At 46.7% G+C, this 20,757-nt stretch overlaps 2 protein-coding genes across 12 annotated transcripts in view; one reads left to right on the top strand and one right to left on the bottom strand.

The window, feature by feature from the left end:
• Window positions 1-4,043, bottom strand: part of Sei (potassium voltage-gated channel seizure) — a 92,217-nt gene extending 88,174 nt beyond the window's left edge. For 6 of the 10 annotated variants that reach the window (XM_070657531.1, XM_070657533.1, XM_070657538.1 and 3 more), the window contains exon 1: window positions 40-2,404. In XM_070657531.1, coding sequence (XP_070513632.1) covers window positions 40-115 — 76 coding nt within the window. In that variant the 5' untranslated portion in view covers window positions 116-2,404. Of the gene's footprint in view, window positions 1-39; window positions 2,405-3,920 lie in introns of those variants that run through there. The other 4 variants (XM_070657539.1, XM_070657541.1, XM_070657537.1 and 1 more) reach the window with 2 other exon arrangements.
• A 250-nt stretch (window positions 4,044-4,293) lies between these two features.
• Window positions 4,294-19,516, top strand: Gbeta13f (guanine nucleotide-binding protein subunit beta-1). 2 transcript variants are annotated; one of them, XM_070657560.1, is made up of 7 exons: window positions 4,294-4,804; window positions 14,602-15,175; window positions 16,873-17,018; window positions 17,185-17,478; window positions 17,587-17,788; window positions 17,904-18,120; window positions 18,297-19,516. In XM_070657560.1, the coding sequence occupies exons 2-7, from the start codon at window positions 15,119-15,121 to the stop codon at window positions 18,401-18,403; spliced, it is 1,023 nt and encodes a 340-aa protein (XP_070513661.1). In that variant the 5' UTR covers window positions 4,294-4,804; window positions 14,602-15,118; the 3' UTR covers window positions 18,404-19,516. The 2 variants fall into 2 exon arrangements, with proteins under 2 accessions (XP_070513661.1, XP_070513662.1); XM_070657561.1 differs by lacking the exon at window positions 4,294-4,804 and adding an exon at window positions 11,411-12,047.
• The last annotated feature ends 1,241 nt before the right edge of the window (window positions 19,517-20,757 follow it).

Here is a 20,757-nt window from a genome sequence, read left to right as displayed (position 1 = left end):
CGCCGATTATCGTACCCTCTTTCTTTCGACGGTACTCACCGTGGGTATCAAACTTCCTGATGATGGTTTCGATGATCGTAGTTCTGGGCGCCACGTGACCTCGTCTAACAGGCATCTCAGGAACAGGATACCCAGGTACCTGGGCAGCCGAGACTTCCGCGTTCGACCGTGCGACGGGCACACCGAGCCCGATCTCCTTTTAATTACTAAATCGCGCGGTAACACTAAAGCACTAAGAAAACACTCGCGGCGTATAATGCACGAGCACGGTAGAAAAAAGCACAGCACGAGTTGAGCATAGTAGATCAGCCGTATGAGAGAGATAAAGAGAAAGAGTAATATAAGGCGATTATTAACTCGCGAAAAGAAGAGATAGATTCGTTGCTGCGATCGGACAAGACGCGGAATTTCAAATATTCGAGCGGCGCATCCGTCTTCCTTCTTTCCTCGTTCCGCTTTTTTTTTTGGTAGGGTACGAAAGGCGACGCGTGACTAACGAAGAGAAGAATCGGTTGCCTAGGTGCTTCTATTCGTGCGCTAGAGGAACCGACATGTCGGGATGTAGTCGTTGTGGCCGTTCTCGCGATATCGATATATCCCGAGTGGACAGTTGGTGAGCGCGGTTGCGTTCTCGCGCGAATTACTTCGATGTGTCTCCTACTTCGCCGACGTTCGTTTGGACCCAGAGTTCTCGTCTATCTAGATATACGTTTAAGATCGCCGGCGCGGAGCGATTCCTCCTGCCGTGGAGCCAAGGGCGCGGAGAAGGTCGGTCTCACCTTGCCGAACTTCTGGCATACGTTGCACGTGCACGCGTTGTCGCTCGCGATGTGCGTGTGTCTCAGATAGCGTGAGGAAACGCCTATTTATAGCGAGGATATGAATCGACCGGCGTTTCTACGGCTTTCAGGACGCGGTTGGCCATCGGGCAGTTCCGCGTATCTCTCGCGCTGCCGTCGTCGATTTAGAAGAAACTACGACAATGCCTCCGTCGTTCGCCGACAGCGTCCGTCCTCGAAGAGAGATTCGTCGACAGCGTCTCATATCGGCCTTCATCCGCCGATTCGTCAGTTTTTTCTTCTTCTTTTTTTTTTGTTTGTTTCTCTTTTTTTCTTGCGCGTTTAATTCGCGATCGAGCGGTCCGATGTAGGGTAAGAGAACAAACGTGGTAACGTCGTGATGCAGGTCAACAGCCTTGAGGGTTCGATCCTCTGGGAGTTCGCGTTTCTGGCCACAGGCACTCCTATGTAATATTTACCAACTTTGTTCGATCTCGTGGGATCGGGGTCAGGCTTCGCGGGGGCTGAGGTTGCGGAATGCGGTAGTCTCGGAGAGGTGCACGGCTCGAACATCTCTTCGCGATGTCGTCGTTGAATCGCTCGCGCTCGAACGTGGGGGACCTTCGTCGGGGACGGCACGATTTCGACGGCCGTACGAAAGGCAACGAGAGGCGTCCGACAATCACAACGACGATAAAGGCACGTGGTGTGTTTGCAGTCGAGTTTGTGTAGAACGTCGCGATCGGATCGATTCCTCGCGTCCCGACGCGAGTCGCGGCGCTCGCCTCTTGCCTCCCTTGGCTCTCTTTCTCTCTTCTTCTCCGACGTGGCTGGTCAGCTGTGCATCTCCGGTCAACCACGGGGACAGCTATTTTTGTACTTCTTCCTCATCCTCCGCGATCATGCCCGACTACCGCCGTTGTCGCGATTTTTCGCGGGAGACCCCTCGGTTCATGCAGCCACGTCGGGGTCGAGTCGTCGACGGATCTGCGCCCGACGATCAGACCGTTATCGCGGGGAACGCGGTCGCGAAATCGGTCAAGGTTTTTAGGCAACGCATAATAAGTCGCGAAAGTCGTCGCGTTCCGCGCACTCCGCCCTCCGTCCGATTTATTTATCCCCGCGATGCTTTATCGGTCCTGTGATTCACCTGTCACTGTCAATCCCATACTTCACGTGGCTTCGCGACCGTACTATCTTTCCGTGACAACGAGATAAACGCACGCCAACGGACTCACCACGCCTTCCGCGGGTCGGTAGTCCGGAATCCCAGCGATACGATGCCCCCTCGCTGACCTCTCGCTTTGGCTCTTCGACCCTCTCGGTGTTCTCGGTTGCTCGGTGGTGACACCTCGGCGCACGATTACACCCCTCGTACCCCGTCACTCCGGCCGACGCACTCCAGAAGAAGGTCGCCGAACACTGTTGCTCAGCCGCGTGCTCGTCCGCCTCCCCTCGCTCCCCCCTGTCGTTGATGCACACGAGGTGTTCTCTCGAGGACGGCCCTTCGTGCCTTTACGCTCGCGAGCTGTCGTCAACGGCGTCGCGATGCCACGGACACCGCCAGCGGGGTACTTTCGTCGTTTCGATCCGAGTCTCGCGTGCTTTTTGGCGAGTCGCCGTCGTGTGTTCGGTCGGAGAACTGAAAACGCGCGAGAGGAGGCGCGAGACGGGTCGACGTCTCGCTCTTTCTCTCTTTCTCTCCCGACGGCGGCGGCGGTGGCAACGGCGACGGCGACGACGACGACGCCGGCGACGGTGCTACGTAACGGGGGAGTCCGATACACGACGCATGCGTATCCCCACTTGATATCATCCGCGATCACCCCGGCCGCCCCGTTACGCCGACTTCCCGGCTCTCTCTTTCCCCGTACCTCTCTCTCGCTCCTCGCCCCGTTGCACCGCGCGACCGTCCGCTGATAATATTGATAAGGCACCGCGAAAGCCGCGCGTCGGCTGCCCTCTTCCCCGGCGCCCTTCTGTCTTTCGCACCGGGGGTGACGAGCTTTGGGGTCGGGCCCGTGTATGTAATCTACGAGGACGTAACAACGTCACGCATTGTTCGCCCCGTGCAGGCTTTATTTCCCGATTTATTCCATTGTAACGCGACGACCCCGTCCGTCCGACGCCATGTGGAACCCTCGCGCGTAAAACTTTGTCGCGACGTGCTTTAAACCACGGAATATGAATGACGATCGTCTAAGATTATCTTCTCGCCTTGTCCTTTGCGCTCTCAACGAGAGACGTTCGTCGAACGAAGAAGTTTAATTCGCGTAAATGTTTTTTAAGAATTAATTAAAAAATCGTGACTTTTCTGAGGAAAATATCGGCTGCAAGACGTTGAAATATACGCCAAATAATTATATTTCTCTTTTAATTAATTATGTTAATTTTAAAATATATGCGAGATAATATAGAATAAAAAAAAAATTATTTTGCGAGCGGTATAATAAAATTTATACACTTTTCTTTTGCGAATCCTGAAATTTGTTAACGTTTCGAAGAGTGCTGACGAAAGCTGCGGCTCGTATATTTAGATAAGTAATTAAAAATACTTTTTGTCGGCGATTTGTAAAATTAGAAACGCGTACGTGGTGGCTTGAGAACTTTTGTGACGAACGAGGTTTCAATGAAACGAGGAAATATCGTTGCGCGTATATTTGCGTCGTTTCGTGACCATTGCGCTCTCTCTCGGTGAGCTCTAGAATAATCGTAGAATCGTCGGTATGGTAGATAAATCCCGGTTACGCGATATCGCGCTCGCAATACCAAGAATTCACAACTTTATCTTACGCTGAACGAGAAATTTACTTCGCCACCCTTTCTTAGTTTCTGAAACTTTCCCGAGAAAAGTTATATGGAAGTTGTGCGTCGTGTGAATATCGTAAATTCGAGAGTGAAAATTTCACCGTAACGGACGCTTCGGAGGCACGACTGCATTAGATATCGACGCCTTCGTATGCATATATTCGCACGCTTCTAACACGCATCTCGCTAAGGACGCTAAATGCATTCGTTCGAAAGAGTCATTGCGCGCAGCATCGCTGCGGAAACGGGAAGATCGCGCGCGCAAAAATTGTGATCCCGCCAACGGTTAGCCATTTCGCGAACCTTTGATCGCGGAACATCGCCGGCACGTACCTTGCGATCTGCTACCGCCAACTGTACGTCCACCGTCCTCTCGTCCATCGGATCGCGTTCAGGAAAGGAGACTCCCGGTGACGATCGCCCTCCTGGTTCAGGCACTGTCACAATTCACCCCGAAAAGTCAGCGGACGCGCGGAGCTGAATTTGGTAACGGCGCGACGCGTACCCGTACATTCGAAAGTGACGAAGCCGGCCGGCCCGGTAATCGCGCAGCATCGGTAACGCTCGGCGAAGTTCGCGTGCCGGCGCCTGTAGCCGCCGCAAGCGCTGCTGTACGGAGCGTACGGGGTTCACGAGAGTCGAAGCACGGAGCCCCGCCCTGCCTGCCGCCCGCCAGAGCCGTGAAGGAGCAGCAGCAGCAGCAGCAGCTCCGCTTGCCTCGAGTTCGAGTCGGGTTCCCCGTGTGTCGTCGCATGAAAACAATCGCCGACGTCCGGCCGTCGTGCATCCGGAGACGTCGAAGTCGTACGTCGCCCCGTAATCGCGTTGCCCTCGGGTGTACGGCCTGCACGCCGCCCGCGATAACGCGCGATAGCTGCCGCTCGTCGTGCTCGTCGTCATCGTCGTCGTCGTTACGGGGTACCCGTCGTCGCGACGGTTAACCTTAAAGAGAGCGACGGGTGCCAGTGGTGGTGTTTTATTCCCCAGCGGAGGAGGTACGGCCGGGTGAAACTCGAGTCGCCGATGCTCGACGGTGAGAAGGTGTGACGAGAAAAGTGCGTAGTCATCGATGTGAGGAGTCGGGAACGGACGAGGAAGAGCAGAGGGAGCGAGTGCGAAAGCGGAGAGAGAGAGGGACAGCGCGACAGCGGAGAGAAGCCGAGCGCGTCGCGAGCCGGGAATTCCGACGACCGCTAGGCTCCGTCAGGGAGCTCAAGGTACGTGGTATTTTTGTGCCTCAACCCTTTCAGCCGCACGGCGACTTCCGGACGAGCCGTTCTTTCTTCCCTTTCTTTCTCTCTCTTTCTCTTTCCCTCCGGCCGGCCCTTCCGCGCGACTCGATAACCGCCGAGAGCCATCATGGCTGCCGCCTAGGTCTACACTCTCTGTCAAAATCTTACCGTTATTTCGATCGCGCGTTCGCCCCGCCGGCTCTCCCGACGACGACGCACCGTCGATCCCAGCTGCGGGAGTAAAATCACCTCCGTGGACGTCTCCTTGAATTCGTCGCGCCGCTCGCGAGCCTCGCTCCTTCGATTCCGTGCGTGTGAGGGAGAGAGAGGGAAAGAGAGAGCGAGAGAGAGAGAGCGCGCGAGCGTTTCACGATTCTCGCTCGTAAACGCTTCTTCGATCTCACCCCGTTCGTGGTAACGCGTGCGACGTCGGTTGCGCGAAACCGTCGACGACCGTGTCCGGAAATAGATCCGAGCGTCGCGATTACGTGGGTCTGGACGCGTTATCGATGGGATCGTTGATTGAAACGGGCTTTTACGAAGCGCGGGGATTCGCGCTCACCACGAGTTTCAGACACGGAGGTTTCGTAAAGGGAGAGAAAAACCGCGGTGAGTCAGAGTCAACGATGGGTGCGTTCGTTCTTCGAGCGGTGCTATCGCACACTCATAACGTAGAAGCAGCGTATCAAAGAAAAATTTCGAGATTGCAGAATTATGTAGAAAAGGTGATATGCCTCTGGCAACAAGAGACTCTTCCTGCCGCGCTAGGGAACTTCTCCGCTTCGGAATACTTGCGAGAGAGCACTCAGCGAAACGTTAATGAAATCCGTTACTTTGTTAGCTCGCGCGAAATTAATTAAGCTAGTTCTGTTTCGAATTATTATATATATTTTTTTTTAAATAATTATTTTATAAAACTTTCCTGAAACCAATATCAAATATTATTCTGGTTATAATTTTCTGATTAAAAAAATGGCACGCTTAATTTTTATACCGAGCCACAGAGTCGTTAAAGAACGAAGCAATGTGACTCGCCAAGAAGATGGATCGCCTTGATGAGTCTCGAAATTACGCGGCCGTAATTTTCGCCGCTCTCGCCTGCGAGAATGTCTGCGTGTCACACCGGTTTTGCCTCGGCGAGGCAATGCGACGCCTATGACGTTTGTTTAACGACGACTCGGGGTCACTTCGCGGTTCGCGATGCACGTAACGCAAGCTTTTGCATAATACGGTGCGTTTCCGCGAAAACAAAGCTCGACTCCCCGCGGCATAAAGGTCTACCGTGGCCGCGGCAAGCCTTCAAACCAGTAAAAAAAAAAATTATTCACGTTAAAATTAAAAAAGGAAAAAGAAAAATTGAACGTAACTAGGTTCCTTACGGCATAAAATATATCGCGCCGTTGTATTCTCGGCCTGATTCGCAAGCTGAATTTTTGCGGCGCACGAAACGCGGAGAGCCGACCCGGGGAAAACCGTCTATTGTTTTGCCGTGAGAAACGAAGTACGGAAACGTGCTTTGCCGGCGATGAAACTTTGCGGAGAAATTGACGATCGTGACGTCGTTCGGTTTAATTAACCTTCGGTAAAAGTGAGATAAGTAATTGAGAAAATAATTATAAAGTTACCGATGTTTTCCTCACTCAAGACGAGATTGACGATACAACTGTCGCACGTTATTCATCTTGTTAATAATAGAATTACTAAATTTAGTGAAAATGTTACGAAGCGAGTTTTATAGAAATCATAAATAGGAATATGATAAAAAAAATAAAAAGGAAAAGAAAAAAAGAAAAAAAAAACTGTTGAATAACGTGACTGATTGGGTGTTTCTTGCTCTAGCTAAGATTAACTCTCAACTGGTAGTTTCCACTGGACCTTTCGCGAGATATTCATTCTGAGAAAGCGTGATGCAACACGAGGTCTCTGAAAATTCTTACATAACAAGTGGCGATTGTGTTCGGTTTTTGGGAGCCTTAACTTCAGCGGTACACTTACATCGGCCTGAAATATTTTTACATTTTTTAAAGCATTCGATACTTTTAGCACAAAACAAATTTAAGCTGAAAAAATAATTAAACTCAACGATACGATCATAATTCTTAATACTCGAGTATATCTCTGAATACCACAACGTTATCGTCGTTTCCGAGGCACCGACTTTCTGATACCCACCAGATTTCTAAAAACTATCCCGTCGCGCTTTAATTAATTTTAGCGTTGAATAAATTTTATTTTTTCCTCTCTTCCTTTTTCTCTTATTTATTATCACCGCGGCTTATTATCGCGAATCTTTAACCGTATTTTACCGTCTCACTTACCATGCTCTGAATCATATGAGAAAGACGATGATTAATGAAGAAATACACGTACCTCGGTTCTTACGAGAGTGATCTTTGGCATTTCTTGGACAATAAACCTTAAAGGATAGGTCGTGGGTTAATGATCGTAATAAGCTTCTTTATAGAGAAAGCTAGTAATAAAGATTAGTAGAGTAATAGAGAAAGATAGATAATAAATAGGCGTAGCTGGACGTCGCAGGTGTGACGGTGGGATCGCCGGGGCTTTAATTTAGCACGATAGACGGGGTGAAACACTAGACGACGGGAGGGAAAAAAACAACACATTCCATCTTGGAATTGGTCGGCCAATTGCCGGCCGCAGCTGTCTTAATCGGCTTTAATTGCTTCGGAATATAAAGCCGTCGTCGCGCGCGCCGAAGACAAGTGGCGTCTTGAGTTGAATTGACAGCGTTCCACTTGAGACGACGCGTCGTCGATGCTATCTGCATTATCAGCACTCCGATTGCGCTAGGCTAGGAATCAATTGCGATAAATCGCTCGTGTTCTCTCGATTCCCACGAGATTTCATCGGTGTGCGACGCGCGGTTTGATAAGGAACGAGTCTCACGGGTGCTTCGTTTGTGCAAAACGCACCTCGTGTTATTCAGTGATATCTCTGTATTCTATACTCGTAGGAAATTTAGAAATGCTTCGTTTTAATAATCAAATCTGTCTCGAACGTAAATCCAGTCTCGGTACTGGACACTTTGACCTCAAGCCGTATGTTTTAGGATGTCTTTTTTTTTTTTCTTTTTAATTCAATCCAGCGAATAAAATAAATTCTCGTAGGTGCATTCGATTTCTACTTAACGAAGGCGTCTTTCGTTATCCCTTTCACTTTGTACTGCAAACCGAGGTGTTGTTCTCGGTTGCGCGATGTTTGCGTAGGGCGCTAAGACACCCAGGCCGTTGTTTACTTCACTCGCGTGCGGTTCCGGGTGTAATTTCACCTCGGCAAGTAGCGTCACGTGCATCGAACGGCGGTGACGATGGCAAGCTTTGTGCAGATGTTTCTCTCCGATAGAAAACAACCCGGCGGAGCCCCTTAACGACGATCGCGGCTTACAGGACGGTTAGTAGGTCGTACTACTTATCGAAAGGGTCAACGTATTCAAGCTGGATGTGTCTCGCAGCTAAACCCCTTTTTTTAGTCAGTCTGCCGTCGACCCTCCTCTCTCCCGTGGGCTTACGTCCTGTTTTTATCGCGCCCTTCTGCTCCTCCCAGCTAGTCGTAGAGATATCGGCCCTCGTGGCAGAGTTACTGGGATGTGGAAAGCAAACGAAGCGGCGAAAGATAAAAAAAAAAAAGGAACGACTTGTTAATTTAATAATCGACCTGTTAATTCGCCAAATCGATCAACTTTCGTAAAAGAAGTAATAGAGAAAATGTATTTTAAATATACGAAGTTAAGCACCAATCAAGCGCCCTGGCATTTAAATTAAAAAAAAAAATTTGAAAAGTGAAGTTAATCACTTTGACCTGTGAACGGTTCAATTGTCTTAATTATAGTTTCCCTTCGTGCACCAAGTTTCGCTCTGAATTGTGCACGTTATTTAGGTTTCTTTCCCCCGGAATTGAATATCGCGAACAAAATATTGCCGCCGTCCCCCGGACTTTTATGCGACGGTTATTATGTTGCGCGAATTATCTTAAACTATCAGCTAAACTGGGGCACTGCTGACACTTGGAAAAAATCTCGCAGATGCGCTTTATGCGGTTAAACGATTCTTCTTGGCACGCCTAATGACGTCACGCGACTGCATTAAACTAGGACAGGGTTTTAACGCCGCGCGAGTTCTCCGGCGTATATTCGGTCGCGATAAAGCCGCCGGGATACGATTGTCGTCGGTTTTAAATTCTCGTGGATTTCGGTGAGCTCGTACGGCCGGTTTTTTTTTTTCCCTCGCGCGAGCTGGAATTCTCGCACCTCGCGAAAGTCGGCTTCGGCTCTCGGAACTTTCTTCTCGCGGTGCCATTTCCATTCATAAAAGTAGCGCCGGCGATTTCATTTTCTAGCACGGAATCACGTTCGCGGTATAAATGCCGTTCATTGATGTCGATGGCGCGCGATCAATATTGCACACCAGGCCGCCGTATTGAATGTAATTTGTACGGTCCAGTTGCCTCGCATGCGACCAATCGAGAGTCGCACGCGCATTTAGACGTGCATTTTATCTTCGACCGGACGGTCGTGTGTGTATTTTTAATAAACTCGAATATTTCATCCGTCCGCTTATCTTTTTTTTTTTTCCGCCCCGACGTCCCACGCGACGACACGTTTAAAAAAAGTAGAAAGAGCACGTCCCGATGGATATTGCATTAGGTCCTAATATAGAAACGAGGTCGTGTCCGTCTCCCTCGGCATCTAGAAATTAGCGGGCAATCAGCAACGCCACGCGGCCTCTTGCTCCAGGTTACTTTCTGACGTCACTACCAACCTCTTGACGTCATTCACCTGGTATCCGCCTCTCTTCTCGCCGCGTCTCGAGAGATGTGCCGCATCTCCCCCACTCGGGATTCGATGACTCAAGCGTGTACCGCACTTGCTACTTTTGTCTCGCTACTTCGATGAAATAATGAGAGATGACTGTTACTATAAAAAAAAAAAAGTAAAAAATAAAAAAAAAAAGAAAACGAAAAACCGTTCAAACGACATCGAGCGCGAGTTGCAGAACTCGGACGAGCCTTGATCGATCGATCGATGTGCTCACGTCACGGCGTATTTTAAGACGTCGATGATTTCGTGCCAAAATGAAATTACCTTTCTACGGGCTAACGTGAGGTTTAAACTGGCGTAACCGTAACTCGCAGGATTTAATTTTGGGGCGGCCTCTTCGTTATTAATTTTACTTCCACGGGGACAAAATACGTACGTCGTACCGGGACCGAATCGGGACGGCGGGGTCCGGAGGCGGGCAACGGTCGGATGATCGTAAATCAGATTCGCGTCAGGCCGGATAAGTACGGCACGGAGGTTCGACGAGAACGACTTACCGTGCATGGGGATGATAAATCATAAAGCGGATTGGCCGAGCAACTACGAGACGTTAGGCGGCAGGTGCAGACGTAGGTGAACCTGCCGGTCTGTCGGCCAACTGTCGCGGCGCGTTACGTGCAGTAGCCCGAGCTCCCCTTTCACCCCGGTGCCCCGAAGAGCCGTTCGCCAGAGGCACCGTGTTCGGCGTGGGGTATTTGGCAGCTCCGCGGTTGTGTACGATCGGGCCGAGATGCAACGGAGGAGAAGCCGGAGAGCGAGGGAGCGAGATCGTCGCGTTGGACGTTGACCCGCCGTCGCTCAACTGTTGCTCCCATTCGCGCATCCGGGAGTCCGCCGAAGGGAGACGACCTAGGGAAGATTTGATAATGAACGAGTTCTTCCGTCGTGCCCGAGAGCTCGTTGGCGCGAACTTAGGGCCCGTAGCGCATAAAAGTACTTACGATTAGACGCAGGAAAGCTTACGGTATTTCTACGAACGGTTTATCTTTGCAAAGATAAAAAAAAAATGATAGGAACTATATATTGCGAAGAAATAGAAAAAGAAATATAGTATTTTTTTTTTTTTTTTATATATTTCACGAAAATAATCCTTTCGTCATTCAAAGGCCGAATTTGATCCGGAGTTTGATTGACTATCGCTGGCTTGGCACGTTGCCATCTGTCAACTACGATACAACGTGAGCTATTTTGAATGGTAGTATCGATTTGGACCAGCCTCACTTCGCGATACGGTGATTGACCAATATCGATTCAAGGCTAATCTACGTTTTCGATCTGAGGTTCTGATTGTTATCGCATCTTTAATTAACGGGACAGGCGTCGTATCAGTCATCGCCGTCAGTATCGATATCGACTATCTCTTTACAACGAGGGGAGAGGGGGAGGGGGGGGCTATGTTTTATCTTCGATCTCGTTCAATTTTTTTGTCATTAATTCGAGCGGTGTAATTAAAGAGACATTCCGCGGACGATCGCATGAGCGTCGTTCTGTTTTTATTTGTCGCCCGACGTTCGGGGTTCGGGCGAGCTTTTCTCATGGCCAGGTCCCGGATGCTGTTGCTGACGGCAGCAACATCAGTGGCTCGTGCAGCAACCTGTCGTCGTCGGCAGCGACGACGGCGTCCTCTTCATGCCGGGTCGGTCGGTCGGTCGGTACGGCGCCAGCGTCGTCTCTCCCACTTCCCGGCGACTCGTCCTCCCGGCCGGCCTTCTCTTGGAACCACGTCCTTCCTTGGGTGTGGTTCGAGATCGTCGGGACGTCGTTTTCTGGAGCCGTCGGACTGGCTTCTCGCGCTCGCCGGCAACCCTTCGCGCTGACGGCCGGTGGCTCGCGGTACGGCGATCGGGGTCTCGTCCCTTCGTGCATCACGCGCCCGCCGCAGGAGCAAGGACGATCGTGCGGGCGAGTCGAACGAGTGCGAAGGGACGGAAGAGAGAAAGGTTGATCGTGCGACGAGTGGGGCGAGTGCCGCAACGGCGACGTTCATCGATTCGCGCTGCGCTTTCACGGTTGCGTGCGAAACGCGACGGAAAAAGCCCTCCTTGCTGACGTACGTGCGTGCGTACGTGTTACTCCGCAGTGCCCCCGCGGAGCCCGCGATTCCAAGCGGCGCCGGGAAAGGTGCCGGAAGTGGAACCGCGGCGCCGCCGGCCCTTTGAAGGTTCTCCATCGCCGGAGAGGAGCTTTCGCGCGATTCGCGTGTCGACGGGCACAACCTGGCGGTGACGAGCGTCGGGACTTCCGACGGGGTTGCGCGTCGTCTGCTTCGACCTGGTGGTGGTGGCGGCGGCGACGCCGGCGGTGGTGGTGGCTTCTTATCGAGAGGTTATGTCGCTACGGCCTCGATGACGCTCCTCTGACAGCAGTGGCGGTGACGGTGGGACGGACCGAGTGGGTTCCATCGATGCGTATAAACCTCCCTTTACACCTCAACGCCCTCGTAGGCGAGGACGTCGTCGTCTCTTTTCCCTTCTTCTCTCTCTCTCTCTCTGTCTCTCTCTCTCTTTTTTTTTTTTTCTCTACCTCTGTCGATCGAAGCTGTCGCGGAATTCTTGCTGCTCTCGCTATTAGCTGAAACAATAGCGCGCTTCGTCGAGGTAAAGCGGAAGAACGATACTACGTGACGTCGCCTCTGTTACCAATAGCACCCTTTATCGTTATCGATAACACCTCCGCCTAAAAGCTCCGTGGTTGTTCCAACCTTCGTATTTCGGCTGCTGTTTTCCGCTGCGCGAGGCAACCATCGATTGTTCACCGATAATGCTCTTGCGACTTGTAATACCGATCTCTCAACGGAATTGAATTTCGCTTGTATCGATTCGTTAAAAGTCAGCACGTAACTTCTACGCTATTGTTATTTCTTTTGATAAGCCCCAATCTGATGAAGTTTTTAAATTTGTACATCACTTTTTTTCACATATTTTTCTCGATAACAATACCTTTTTGTCAGAGATAATTCAGTCGCGTGTAGTCAACGTAAAATTTTTTTTAATGAGAGTCGAAATTTAATATCGCCAAGTTCGCGTCGCGTATCTTAATTTTTCGAAAAGTGCGTTTGTTTTCTGATTCTTTTTTGCGCGTGCGTTAAACTTCGCTCTCGCTAACAGCTCCATTCGGGAAAAAAACATCCCTCGCGTTGGATCGACAACCCTCGGTTTCCCCGGGTCGCAGGATCCCGCGGAGGTGAAGGACGCGCCGCGGATTTCCGTGCCCGTGATTATTTGAACGCGATCGATTACGAGAGAGAATCGTAGAGATACTTTTTCGATAAAGTCGACAAAAGAAATTTACGATACATTGTGATTATTAATAGATTAACGTAATAGAAAAAAAGGAAATTAAATTAAATTCTGAATACGACTATTCTTTCAAGCGATGAGATAAAAAAGAAACATCGATGCGATATGCAGTTTCTTCGGTGACGAGAAGGTGCGATATTTATTCTTGTGCGAATGCTGGATGGTGAAAATCATATAAGTTATCTAGAATGAAAGTAGCGAGCACGCACGTGCCAGTACTTTTCAGTCAATTATCGGTTTTCCGAGTTTATCGATATTACGTTGTAATAACTAGTCGCATCGGCGTCGACCGATCGCTCGTCGCTGTGACGGTGATGCACATCGCGCGAATGACATTTTTCTCGAGGAAAAATACGCGCTGACGAGAACTCAAATCTCCGGAGTCGCGAGATCTCTGGAGAGAGAAAGAAAGAGAGAGAGAGGAGAGGTCGTGATAAAAATATCTATATACGCCATACAACCAAAATATTTTTAGCGAACAGATAATTATACTTTCTTTTTTTTTTTTTTTTTACGTATCTGACGTGCGTAGATGCGTGATAAGAGAAGCGCTCCTGCATTATTTTCTTCGATCACTTTAATTAAAGTCATTTAAGGCCGGATTAATTCGAGCGAGTAAATGGATTTGCTCTGACGAGCAAAGTGCAGCGAAATGCATTTTATCTCTTTTCGGTATATCAAAGAGAGAAGCTCGTTACATTCATTGTATTTGTCATAAATGTCTTCATTTGTTCGCCTTATCTTAATTGAGATTAATTTTAACGTGATTTGCATCACGGTATCGATACGCCGATTCGTTAATTTTTTTTTCCCCTCCTCATTGATAAGCTACATTAATTACTATTAATCATTTTTAATAATTTTTCTCTGCACGGTATACGTTTTTGATTACCGACTGTTAAACACAGCACAGGCTTTTAATTTCATTTATTTATTCTTGCGGCAGAACATAGTATCTTCTTTAGTACATGAGTAATACGAATCATTACGCGTATCTGGAAATAACTATTTATTTTCACTGGTGTGTTACACTTGAAAGCGGCACGCGTGCCAATTAGCGGGAAGAAGCGAGCCAAACTACGATACAGCAAACGTATTTAAGTTAAAAATTCTAATTTATCGCGATCGAAATATATATTTAAAAAGTTTTAATCTTCTTCCGCCGCTCGATGCCTTGCAGGCGCAAATTTTCATAACGCTCCTGCACAAAATCATATTTTCTATCGCGTGTAAAACCGACACGATTATCTCCAGTCGTTGATAAATTGCCGCGATTCTCGGAACTCCTTCGCGGAAGGCGAGACGTAGGCATACCGTCTGTTCGTTTCACTAAAACCATCAAACGCATTAAAATCCCGCGTCATCCTCGTACAAGAAAGCGTTCTGTTTATCATCTGCGCTATCAAGATATATTGAATAGCTACTAATTTATCTCTGCCTTCATTTTTCTGCTCTCCGTAGAATAAATATTGGTGTTGCGAGGCAGTAACAATATCTATAATTATTTTATATGACTTGACTCTATGAAAGGAATTTAAATATAATTCTTTTATTTATTTTATTTTATTTTTTTTTTATTAAAGATACGAACAAAAATACTTTTTAGAATTGATTAATCGTGGATTAATGAATTTACTATTTTTCAGGTGTGGCAACGGTTTCGCCGGGAAGTATCAAAGTTAGCGCGAGGAGCGGAGAAGTCTGCTGTAGTCTGGGTCTTGTTACGGTGGTAACGGCGGAAACGGAAGCCGCTGCAGTAACGAAGGCAAGGGGCGAGGAGGTGGGGCCGGGTGAAGCTGGTGGTCTCGATTTCGTTAAGAGGAGACGCAAATTTCATCCCTGTTACCGTCATCGTTCGCCTCGCTTTCTCTTACCTCTCGACTCGCCTTACGAGAGCGATAAGCTCGGGGGCGTTCGCCACCGGCCATCGAAAGCGGTATCGACGGCGTGACACCGACCCCGGCAATCAGCCTTTCTCCCACAGAGAGTAGGCGCCGTAGACAGAAGTTGCCGCCATCCGTCATCATCGTCGAAATTGCGTTCTGAGCCCTCCCTGGGAGGAGGAGGGAGTCACGTCAACTCCTCTCACACGCGCGACGTCCCCAGTATCTCGGACCCGTTAACGGGTGCTCATAAGGCACGCGCGTCAATCTGCCAGACATCATGAACGAGCTCGACAGCCTTCGCCAAGAAGCGGAAACGCTGAAAAATGCCATTCGGGTAAGAATCAACAGGAGTCCCTCCCTCGAGATTACTCCTCCCTCTTTCTTAACTTATGAAAATTAATGCACATTTTTAAATACGTATATATCTATGATTCACTTTGATTTCCGAAATGTTTCTAATTGCAGAGATATTGCAAAGAATTAACTGCTATACCGTGAACCTTAATGCGCTTTTTGAAATAATAGTTAAACTCGCAATTATACCGAATATGATTTAGCGATGAAGCGGTGCCGCTGGATATGTTAACTTCGTAATGAAATTAAAGGCTTTCTAAGAAAAAGTAATTGGAACTCGTCCAAGAAGTTTGCTTGAATCGGCTTGTTCGTTCGTTACTCTAGATTTTGCCATTTTATGCAACATTTTTTTTTTCGTCTTTGTTTCGGATGTTAAAGCGGTTATCGTAAATTTTAACGATAGAGAGATATGCTTCTATGGCGAATGACTTTCCGTATAGTTGTGAGAATATGGAGTTGGCTAGCGGTGGTGGTAGTGTGGTGGTGGTAGGGCGCGGCATAACCGTCGCTTCTCTGATCAATACGCCACCATCCCTTTCTCCCTCACTCCATGTCTTGTTTCTTCTCTCGATGTATTCGTCTCTCTTTCTTCTCTGCCTCCCCTGCCTGCCCTTCTCCTTTTATAGTATATGTATAAAATGCACGCGCTCGCACGGTATGCGCGGAAATATGCGCTTACGATGAAAGAAAATAACGCTATCGACCTTGTTTGCTAATTGTTTATGACGCGTACGATTTTTCTTTTTTTTTTTTTTTTTTTCCAAATTGTAGTTTATTAAATAAAATAACTAATACACGTAACAGATACGTACACAGTGAACGCTGAAATATTATCTTGCATATATTATGACTGTTTTATTATTAATTTGCGTAATAAATATTGGATATTTCTAAATTAATATTGTATAATAAATATCTTATAATAATTTGTTTGAAATTAATTTTTCGAAAGACAAATATGGTACGTGCGTACGGAAAATTATGACGCAAGTTTTCTATAAAACAAATTGCAGATACGTAAAGCGCAGTCTTATTTTAGAAATCATTTAACAATGGTCTTATACATCTTTATGTATATCTTTCACGTACTAAAGGTAGAGAGTTATACGTCCAATATACTTTAGTATTAAGTCACTTTAAGTGCTGCTGTGTTATAATCCGATTTTAAAGGTCAGTTCGGTAATGACAGTATTGCAGCATATCGGACTAAAGACACGCGAGCGTCATTCGTCTAAATTTTTTTCATATCCCATAGCTCTCCTTTCGATTCTTTTAAATTCTTTCGAAAGAATTTTTAACATTCTATTTAATTCATCGACGTATTTGGCCGTGATCATCGTTTGACCTTTTGTATCGAGCCCGTGTGTATGCGAGTATAACATTAAACAGAGTTTTCACACAGATTTTATTAAATTTTCGCTACAATGTGTTCTACTTAAGATGCTGCTTTAACGTGAAATCTTAATGGTTTAATTGTCATCGAATAACGTACACGCGACGGTGTGCAGATAAGATTTCTTCATCACACTTTACGTGGTTAACGGTAACAAATAATTACACGCGACGATCTCTTTTCTTATCACGTTATCGTGAACTTTATCGGACGCGTTAGGGATTAAACGCGAGAAACAGATCCCGAGGCAAACTTACAAATTTACCTGTGATCTCATGTTGCAGGATGCTAGGAAAGCAGCATGCGACACGACCTTGGCCCAGGCCACATCGGGCATGGAACCTATCGGTCGCATACAAATGCGAACGAGACGCACTCTTCGCGGTCACTTAGCTAAAATTTATGCAATGCACTGGGGAAGTGATTCGAGGTATAACGTTTAATGCACATATGATTATTTAATAACGATTTGCGTCCAATAATATTAATTACTTGAATTAAAATTAAATATTTTTAATAATTATAGTTGTGAATTTAGAACAATAACTTTGTGTTGCGTTGAATTTTTATTCATTTTATTTTATTTCTGTGCGTAGGAACTTAGTCTCCGCATCGCAAGATGGCAAATTGATCGTTTGGGACAGTTATACTACCAATAAAGTTCACGCGATCCCATTACGATCATCATGGGTAATGACTTGTGCGTACGCTCCCTCGGGTAGTTACGTAGCGTGCGGTGGATTGGACAATATCTGTTCCATCTATAGTCTTAAAACTAGGGAAGGAAACGTTCGGGTGAGCAGAGAGCTTCCGGGTCACACTGGATACTTGTCCTGCTGTCGATTCTACGACGACAACCAAATTGTCACCAGTTCCGGTGATATGTCCTGGTAAGAACGTAAAGATTTAATTCCTTCCGTCATTGATCGTTGTAAAGATTTCTGAAGAATATATTCGCATTACGGCGCAAATTAAAACGTTAATTTATTTTGATTCAGTGCTTTATGGGATATCGAAACCGGTCAGCAGTGCACCTCGTTTATCGGGCACACTGGTGACGTCATGTCCCTGTCGTTGGCGCCGGATACCCGCACCTTCGTGTCTGGTGCGTGTGACGCCAGCGCGAAGTTATGGGACATTCGTGAAGGCTCCTGTAAGCAGACCTTCCCGGGTCACGAGAGTGACATAAACGCCGTCACGGTGAGATATCAAGTTGAAAACTAGAAAAAAATTTTTGTGCAACGATAGTACTAACGCATAATAGCAAAGATTTAGTTAAGGATGTAGTCTGACGATTTAAACATACTATTTACAGTTCTTCCCGAATGGATACGCTTTCGCGACGGGCTCAGATGACGCAACCTGCAGACTTTTCGACATTAGGGCGGACCAGGAACTTGCGATGTACAGCCACGACAATATCATTTGCGGTATCACCAGTGTAGCTTTCAGCAAGAGCGGTAGATTATTGCTGGCGGGCTACGACGATTTCAACTGCAACGTTTGGGATTCTATGAAAACGGAGCGAGCTGGTAGGTCGACGGTTTTAAACGAGCAATTGTTTTTTTTAAGAGAGAAGAGAAATTGTATTTCAGGTCCTTCTCTCGATTTTTTTGTGTCTTTTTTTAATATTTTTATTATTGGAATAAGAGATATTATTCTTGATATTTTGTTTAAAAAAATGCAACATTATAATTCTGTTTCTTAGGAATTCTCGCTGGACATGACAATCGCGTGTCTTGTCTTGGCGTTACGGAAGACGGCATGGCAGTTGCGACAGGCTCCTGGGATTCGTTCCTACGCATTTGGAACTAACTTGGGGCTGCCCCTGGAACGTTCCTTCAAAGAACCAATTACAGCCAACAAATTTACAGCATAAGAATCAAGTACCATCATTTGACTACTGAGCAAGTCGGCGTGCCAGCATTGACGACGCTGGCGAACAATCCGCCTGGGTCACCGGAGCTAATGCTGATCAGAAACTTTGGATATCGGATTAGCAGCAGTAATAACAGAAACAATAACAATTACGATCGTATGAAGATTTATAATAACAGCGGCAACGGTAATGACGGCGATTTCAAAAACGTTTTAGATCGCGGTGATAAAAAAGATTCCCGCGGCAAGCACATCGTAGTTGATTTGACTCGGCGACGCGGTAAAGTCGGAGACAAGGACCACGAATATCAACGCTTCTAGGAAGAATTGGCTCGAGTTCGAATACGAAAGTACATTGCGGCAAAAGAGCGTGCGACGAAAAAAGAAAAAAAAGAAAAAAAAAACGAGATACAAGAATGGAGAACGATCGCCGGCAACAAGGCCGCCAGTTAAGAACTCTGCGGCATTGAGTGTGCACTTTCTTTTTATCCTTCCCTTTCTCAAGGACTTTCTTCGCGGACCTTCGAGAGGCACGTGCTATTTCACGACTTGATAATTCTTTTCCCACGGAGGTACTGCTAATCGAGGATTCCGAAGTTTGAAGGACGGACGACAATCTCGCGCCGACGATCGTCAAGAGATTCCATCTCGAACCAAGGTTCAAGCGTTCACTGCCGAGGAAGCGTTGTTAATGATTGCTCTGGTGGCTATGGATATTTTCCCCACACTCGAGGAGAGAGTTCACCGGAAATGATACGATACGTAAATCGTAATACTGCATCGCGACTCAGAGATGAGCACAGTCAAGTTAATAATAGTCCCGTTATGATGCGTTCGAGTTTATACGGCGCACATTGAACGCACATATGTATCGATGAAGAGTCATGACGCGAATTGCATACATCTGCACGCGAGAACGAAAAAGAACGGTGCGGGTCGTCCAATAGCCTCGAAACACATCCAATTCGCACATACTCGTCACGCGAGCTTTGCCCTCGTGCACGAGCACCGAGTCGAGCAGAAAAAGAAAAGAAAAAAAAAAAAGAATAATATATATATGAAACGAGATGAGATGATCACTTTTCTTACCATGATAAAATACGCCGACTTCGCACCATTACAATTACTATTATTACTGTTTCTAGCATCACGACCCTCTCGATTGATTTCTTAGATATATCGTTATTTATTTTGTATAGACTTCTGCCATAGGCCCCGCCCCGCGTCTGCGTTTTTTGTGAGTACAAGAGCGACTGGACATGTTGTAAAAGAGATCGAACGAGAAAGCTGCGAGAGCGTGAAAATGAGAGCGAGAGGCGCGTGGCCAATTGTCAATCAAAAAGAAAAAAAAATGAGACAAAATGGATATGGATAGATGAAACAAATGGTGAACACAGTTGCTCCTTTAATAAATAATTCGATTCATCGGAACGCCAACGTCTACGGAAGAATTACGAGAATACGAGGAGCGACGTATCAGAGTTCGGGAGAGATTGCTTTTACATTACGAACGCGTTGAAATCATAAAATGACGGGCCAGCGTAAAGTGTCGAATACGTTTAATGTAATGTGTAATCGTTTAGTTCATAGTGTCTATACCTTAACCTTCTCTCCCCGTCCTCTATCCAGTTATCTCTGATTACGGCAACAGCGAGAAGGTGAAGAAGAATTAATCTCCTGTTATCTTGGCGGTATCTCTTCCCCACTGTCGATTGAACGCCATCAATCCTCGTGCACGAGGCGGGCACGTGCTCTCGATCGAAAGAGTCGTGCTAAAAGTACCTTTGAAATAGGACCCAAAGAATCCCAGGCTAATAGAACGGACCGCAAGACTAAACTTTCTTTTTTTTTGTTATTTTTTTTTTTTAATATAATTTTTTTTTCTTGATTACATTTTGTTTAGCAGGGCCTGTTTCGTAACATAAGTGAGTATTCAATATTTTTTCGATAGCTTTTTTTTCTTTTTTTTTTTTTAACTTACCTTTACGTCCCTTTTTCGCGCTGTCACTACTTACCTTCCGCTCCTTTTACTCCTTTTATTCCTACCTATTCTGTCCTTTTTTGTCAGAGATAAATGTTGAAACTGTGTATGCATTTAAAATAATAATATTACCTATAATGATTATACTATTAATATTAACGATGATCGTAATTTATAATTATTAATACTTAATATATAAGTATATAAAAAGATCGATGGTTTTTCTTAAATTTTATTGCAGGAATATATGGTCCAATCGCCTTCCGGCAACCACGTTTCGGCAATGCGTTTTATTTTATTTTATTTTATT

The sequence above is a fragment of the Cardiocondyla obscurior genome, linkage group LG06 (genome assembly GCF_019399895.1).
Source record: "Cardiocondyla obscurior isolate alpha-2009 linkage group LG06, Cobs3.1, whole genome shotgun sequence".
Taxonomy (NCBI): Eukaryota; Metazoa; Arthropoda; class Insecta; order Hymenoptera; family Formicidae; genus Cardiocondyla; species Cardiocondyla obscurior.
This window is presented reverse-complemented; position numbering and strand designations above follow the sequence as displayed.

Coding starts and splice junctions, on each gene's coding strand:
- Gbeta13f (XM_070657560.1), top strand. CDS start 15,119: ATGAACGAGCTCGACAGCCTTCGCCAAGAAGCGGAAACGCTGAAAAAT. Junction 17,479..17,586: donor AGTTCCGGTGATATGTCCTG/GTAAGAACGTAA, acceptor ATTTTGATTCAG/TGCTTTATGGGATATCGAAA. Junction 17,789..17,903: donor GTGACATAAACGCCGTCACG/GTGAGATATCAA, acceptor TACTATTTACAG/TTCTTCCCGAATGGATACGC.